The following is a 6796-nucleotide window of genomic DNA, read 5'->3' as shown; positions in this document are numbered from 1 at the left end:
GGAGTCTCACTCTGTCCCCCAGACTGGAGTGCAGTGGCCACTCCCGGCCACTGCAGTCTCAACCCGCTGCGCTCTGGCGATCCTTCGGCCTCAGCCTTCTGAGTAGCTGGAACTACAGGCATGCGCTACCGATGCCTGGCTCATTTTTGATTTATTGTAGAGATGAGGTCTCATCAAGTTGCCCAGGCGGGTCTCAGACCTGTGGACTCAGGCAATCCACTCACCTCAGCCTCCCAAAGGCACGGGATTACAGGCTGAGCCACCGAGCCCTGCTTCACTGCAGTTTTGATTTGCATTTCTCTGAGGATTAGTGAGGCTGAACATTTTTTCATGTGTTTGTTGGCTGCTTGTATGTCATTCTTTGAGAAGTGACTGTTAATGTCCTTTGCCCACTTTTGTTTTGATTTGAGTCAGAGTCTCACTCTGTTGCCCAGGCTTGAGTGCAGTGGCATGATCATGGATACCACAGACTCGACTTACTGGACTCAGGTGATCCTTCTGACTCAGCCTTCTAAGTAGCTGGGACTACAGGTGTGCGTCATTTCACATCTGGCTAATTTTTTGATTTATTGTAAAGATGTAGTCTTACCATGTTGCCCAGTTATGCTCTTGCCTTAATTTTTTGAGTAGCTGAAACTATAACTGTACCGCTGTGTCCCAAAAATCTGTTTTGTACACTACTTTGCTGTTATGTATGTATGTATGTTATATATTTGAGTTGAGGTCTCACTCTCTCGCTTAGGCTGGAGTGCAGTAACAGAATCACTGCTTACCACAGCCTTGACCTTCTGGGCTAAGGCAATCCTTCTCACTCAGTCTCCCAAGTAGCTGGGTTACAGGCTTGCAACACCATGCCTGGCTAATTAAAAAAAATTTTTTTTTGTAGAGATGAGGTCTCACCATGTTGCCTAGGCTGGTCTTGAACTCCTGGGCTCAAGTAATCTTCCCACCTTGGCCTCCCAAAGTGCTGGGATTACAGATGTGAGCCTGGCCCCACTTTACTTTTACTTGAAGCTTTATAAAATATTAATTGTCATATTTCTGCTGGAAACATATGCATTTTCTATATACAAATTATACTGGCGATATGTCAGCAGAGATATATACTCACTTATGAATTAAGAAGTGACACACCAACAATTAGTTTCATAGAATTTTTGTCCGTATGTTTAATAATAAAGTTCTGTAACAGAAAATGCTTACATTGGCTTGATACTGTTCCAGAATCACATGACCTGGAAACTCTGGTTCTGGAATAGTTGCAAATCGCCGAATAACAACCAACAGTGTTTCGAGGCCAGAAAGACGGAGCTTGTTACTATGATCTGTGGCAGCCATAAAAGCCATACGAATTAAGTCAGCAAGATGCAGCACCAAGAAGTCATCTACAAGATTAAAAAACATGTTGGAAGGGAAGAGAAAAAAAAATTTTAAATATCAAGAAAAAAATGCTGAAACTAAGATTTATGTTTAGTAATAATTTTTTCCCCTTTAATTTCATAATCCAGTCTTTCTTTCATGTACCTCTGATTTTATTTTCTGTTTCATTTTGCTGACTGTTAAATACAGATTTTAAAGCTGGATTTAATGCACACTGCAAACACACACACACAAAACTGTCCTAAAGCAAATAATTATACACAGCTATTCAAAAACCAAAGGCAGAATTAGGCATCCTTTAAGAGTGCTAGTAGTATCCTCAATAAAAATTTTGTTCAGACTCTGATAAAAGTACACTAGTTGGAACTTAGGAGATTTTGGCCTTTGATAAATTAGGCGGTAATTTATTATCTCAATGTCAAGTTGAAGCCAAGAGACCGGAATGTTCCCTCAAAAGAAAGTTTTACGTGGCTCTTTATATGAACTAGAGTACCTTATTTTTGCATGTCTTGCCAAAAATACAAATGATGGCCAGGCGCAGTGGCTCATACCTATAATCCCAGCACTTTGGGAGGCCAAGGTGAGAGGACTGGCTGAGCCCAAGGGTTCAAAAACAGCCTGGGCAACTTAGTGAGACCTCATCTCTACAATAAATCAAAAAAGTAGTAGGGCGTGGTGACGCATGCCTGTAGTTCTAGCTACTTGGAAGGCTGAGGCGGAAGGATCATCTGGGCCCATCAGGTCACCATCTGTGGTGACCATGAGCGTGCCACTGCACTCCAGCCTGGGCAACAGAGTGAGATGCCAACTCAAAAAACAAAACAAAACAAAAGAAAAAACAAATGATGGAGGTATAAAAACATTTCTAGCTATAGAAATGATCAAGGAGAATTTCTTTCATTTCTACAAACTATTCTTTGATATAATAATTCTCCTTGGAAGAGATGTTAGGAAAATCATTTAACCATGTTCCAATAATAAAATGTTTAGGGGTACAACTAGCCTATACCTAGATATATTTGAGGAGATTAGAGTTATAGCTCGTGCTAAAGAAACTGAAAGATCTTAGAGCCAACTACACTTTTAACTGGGAGCACAGAACATCTATGAATGAATGGTTATAACATCCTTATTTTATACCTATAAGTATCTAGCACACTGCTCATCACAAATAAGAGACTCAATAATAACAACAAATTCCAGCCGGGCACGGTGGCTCACACCTGTAATCCTAGCACTTTGGGAGATGGCGGCAAGAGGATTGCCTGAACCCATGAGTTCAAGACCAGCCTGGGCAACTTAGTGAATCCTTGTCTCTACAATAAATCAAAAAATTAGCCGGGTGTAGTTGTACATGCCTGTAGTTCCAGCTACTTGAAAAGCTGAGGGGCAAGTATCACCTGAGCCCAGCAAGTCGAGGCTGTGGTGGCTGTGAGCATGCCACCATACTCTAGCCTGGGCAACAGAGTGAGACTCCAACTCAAAAAAAAAAAATCATTAAACTAATAGCAGCATTTTGCTTTATAATTCTTTTGCCTGGTAAAGAAATATGCATTGTGTCTTTGAACATATGTCGTTAAGTATATTTGAAAAAGTTCACATTGGCTGGGAACAGAGGTGCATGCCTATAATCCCAACACTTACAGAGATAGAGGTGGGAGGATCGCTTGAGCCCAGGAGTTTGACACTAGCCTGAGCAACATAGGGAGACTCCTATCTCTACAAAAAAAAAGAGAAAAACTAGATATCGATCAAACTATACAAACATAAGTAGGTAAAAAGAATAAAACTGAACCATAAAAGGCCAAAATTGTCCCACAATCAGGTTTTTTACATTAAGATAGGCTCAAATGTTTTTTTTTTCCTTTTTGAGTTGGAGTGTCACTCTGTCACCCAGGTTGGAGTGTAGTGGCATGCTCACGGGCACTGCAGCCTTGACCTGCTGGGCCCAGGCAATTCTTCCACCTCAGACTTCCAAACAGTGGAACTATAAGCCTGAGCGCGTACCAGTACATCCAGCTAATTTTTCTTGATTTATTGTAGAGATGAGGTCTCACCAAGTTGCCCAGGCTGGTCAAAAACCCCTGGGTTCAGGCAATCCTCTCACCTCAGCCTCCCAGAGTGCTGTGATTATAGGCATGAGTCACTGCGCCCAGCACAGCTCAAATGTTTTCTAGGTAATATCCATGACATCAAAATAATCTATAAGCAAAAACTGGTATGTTATAAACCAGAAAAATAATTTTTGAGAACTAGCTAATATACATACTATTTCCCAAGAACTAATTATTCTCTATAAACGTAACTCACTGCACATGCCTATTAAAATGAATGCCAATTAGCTGGGCTCGGTGGCTCAGCCTGTAATCCCGCGCCTTTGGGAGGCTGAGGTGAGTGGATTGCCTGAGCCCGTGGGTTCGAGACCCGCCTGGGCAGCGAGACCTCATCTCTACAATAAATCAAAAATCAGCCGGGCGTGGTAGCGCATGCCTGTAATTCTGGCTACTTGGAAGGCTGAGGCGGAAGGATCGCCGGAGCCCGGTAGGTTGAGGCTGCGGTGGCCGGGAGCGGCCACTGCACTCCAGTCTGGGTGACAGAGTGAGACTCCAACTCAAAAAAAAAAAAAAGAAAAAATTGAATGCCAGTTTAAGAAGTTCAATCATTAAAAACGTGTTTAAGCATTAAAAGAGTACTAATGCCATAGCCTATATAAATACTGTAATCAAGTTTCCTAATTGATTTGGAAGAATACAACAACCTTTATTTTCATTTGAAAAACGAATATTAAGACCATAAGCAGACAGCATTTTTACATATTATCATTTGGTCTTTTCATTACTATGTCACTTACTTCTTGAATCCCTTTTTTTCATTTCTTGTGCTAAAGCAATGTCAAAATGTGCGATGTTCGCATTCTCACACTGGTTAATTATCCTACAGACACACTCGGCAGCAAAGACTCTAGTCGCCCACCGGGGGTTGGTAAAAGGATGGAATTTTTCATCATTTCTGGTTGTCAGGACTGAGGCATCATCCCCTTTATCTCCTTCTTCCTCTTGCATCGTATCCACACAAGCTACAGTTGTAAAATCTTTTGCCAAGGGAGAATACATGTCATCATAATCAGCTGAAAGATATATTTATATACTTATGACTTCAAATTTAGACTAGAATTACTGGTGACCAATTACACATTTAAAAAAATAGCATCAAGTAGTTAGATATAATAACCACAGATAGCCAGGCTTGGTGGCTCAGCCTGTAATCCCGCACCTTTGGGAGGCTGAGGTGAGTGGATTGCCTGAGCCCGTGGATTCGAGACCCGCCTGGGCAGCGAGACCTCATCTCTACAATAAATCAAAAAATCAGCCGGCCGTGGTAGTGCATGCCTGTAATTCCGGCTACTCGGAAGGCTGAGGCGGAAGGATCGCCGGAGCCCAGCAGGTCGAGGCTGCGGTGGCTGGGAGCGGCCACTGCACTCCAGTCTGGGCGACAGAGTAAGACACCAACTCAAAAAAAAAAATAAAAAAAGGGAATCAAGGCAAAGAGAGGAGAATATAACAAATTTCAGAAATTTTATGGTAACTTTTTTACTGTCACACAACTTAAGAGGTAAGAGCTACACTAAATTTTAAGGCTTGAGTAACTGAGTGGGGAGCTACTGCAACACAGTGGAAAGCTCATGGATTTTAAAGTTATACAAGCTAAGGGCTGAATCTACCTGTGTATGTCTTTGGACATAAGCTCTCCAACCCTGTTTTCTCTTCTATAAAATGGAATAATGCCACCTATTTATAGGATGGGTTAAAGGATTAAGTCACATAAATTATGTACAGTTCTTAGAAAAGAATTGGTTTCTAGCTTTTCTTTTCCTCATTTATTTTCTCTCCTACCCCAAGGATACAAATTTGTTTCTTTTTTTTTTTGAGTTGGAGTCTCACTCCATTGTCCAGGCTGGAGTGCAGTGGCAAAATCATGGCCACCACAGCTTTGACCTACTAGGGTCAGGTGATGCTTCTGCCTCAGCCTTTCAAGTAGCTGGAACTACACGCACGAGCCACCACACCTGGCTAATTTTTTGATTTATTGTAGAGATGAGGTCTTGCCAAGTTGCCCTGGATAGTCTCAAACCCCTGGTCTCAGGCAATCCTCTCACCTCGGCCTCCCAAAGTCCTGGGATTATAGGCTTGAGCCACTGCGCCTGGCCTAGGATACAAATTTCAAAGATTCAAATATATTTTCTCACTGACAACGATCTTGTACTAAAAAATATATTTGGGCAATAACACTATTTTCAATGCTATTTGAAATTAGTATTATTATGTATGAAGAAACTTGCTTGCTCAAAATGTTATCGTTTTGGTTAATTTTTTATTAATTTGAGGTAATCCCTCAAATATTTATTATAGGTATGACAAGAAATGATAAATTAAGTCACACCTTTTATAGCACAAGTAATCACTCTATTCTTTAGTTTGTTTTATATAGGAAAGTCATCTAAGACAATCAAAGGAGAAAAAAGTAAACTTAAGTGTTGGATTTGTATTGCTCAAGTTAAAGAGAATTCTAAACACTAGAAACTTCATTTGAAGAAAGCAACAGCCAGACAATCATCATCCAAATATTCAGACAAGACTGATTAATTCTCAGTGGTAAATAATTTTATATTAAATTTTAAAATATCAATTTTGTTCTTTTAATTGAGAATAATCAATACTTACCAGCTGATGCAGCAAGTACATCTTTACAAAGCTTTAACCAAAGGGAGAGTTTTTCCACTGCCATAGATGTGAGCATATGATTTAAAGTCTCTTTGATATCATGGCATAGTATATGATCTGTTTCTTTGTCTAGTAGGGTCAATAATGCCCCTTCAAGGCCAACTTCTCTGATGTTAACATCTGACAAGAAGAAAATCAATGATCTAAGCAATACAGAAAACAAAACTGCCATATGAGAAGCACACATATTCAGTTGTTATTAAAACAGTAGATACAAATAGAACTAGCTCAAATATTGTGCCTTAATCTCCTGAGGTTCATTTTAGTTCACAATTGAAGTCTGGAATAATTTATGATCTCATAAAGCTAAGTTTTATGTAGTGTTATTGAAAGAGAAGTCTTGGCTAGGCAAGGTGGCTCAAGCCTGTAATCCCAGTACTTTGGGAGGCGGAGGCAAGAGGATTACCTGAGCCCAGGGGTTCCAGACCAGCCTGGAAAACTTGGCAAGACCTTGTCTCTACAATAAATCAAAACAATTAGCTGGGCGTGGTGGCACATGCCTGTAGTTCCAGCTATGTGGAAGGCTGAGGCAGAAGGATCACCTGAGCACAGCAGGTCAAGACTGTGGTGGCCATGAGTGTGCCACTGCACTCTAGCCTAGGTGACAGAGCAAGACTCCAACTCAAAAAAAAAAA

The 6796-nt window shown here is 40.8% G+C and overlaps 1 protein-coding gene across 1 annotated transcript in view; it reads right to left on the bottom strand.

Moving 5' to 3' along the window:
• Positions 1-6796, bottom strand: part of LOC103275615 (HEAT repeat-containing protein 5A) — a 64902-nt gene that overhangs the window by 40761 nt on the left and 17345 nt on the right. The window contains exons 4-6 of the mRNA XM_008073012.2: positions 6102-6281; positions 4232-4471; positions 1204-1385 (exon numbers count right to left, since the gene is read on the bottom strand). Of these exons, the coding sequence (XP_008071203.2) occupies positions 1204-1385; positions 4232-4471; positions 6102-6281 (602 nt within the window). The remainder of the gene's footprint in view (positions 1-1203; positions 1386-4231; positions 4472-6101; positions 6282-6796) is intronic.

This window comes from Carlito syrichta, unplaced genomic scaffold (genome assembly GCF_000164805.1).
Source record: "Carlito syrichta isolate Samal-C Ts95f unplaced genomic scaffold, Tarsius_syrichta-2.0.1 Scaffold315592, whole genome shotgun sequence".
NCBI classification, from domain to species: domain Eukaryota; kingdom Metazoa; phylum Chordata; class Mammalia; order Primates; family Tarsiidae; genus Carlito; species Carlito syrichta.
This window is presented reverse-complemented; position numbering and strand designations above follow the sequence as displayed.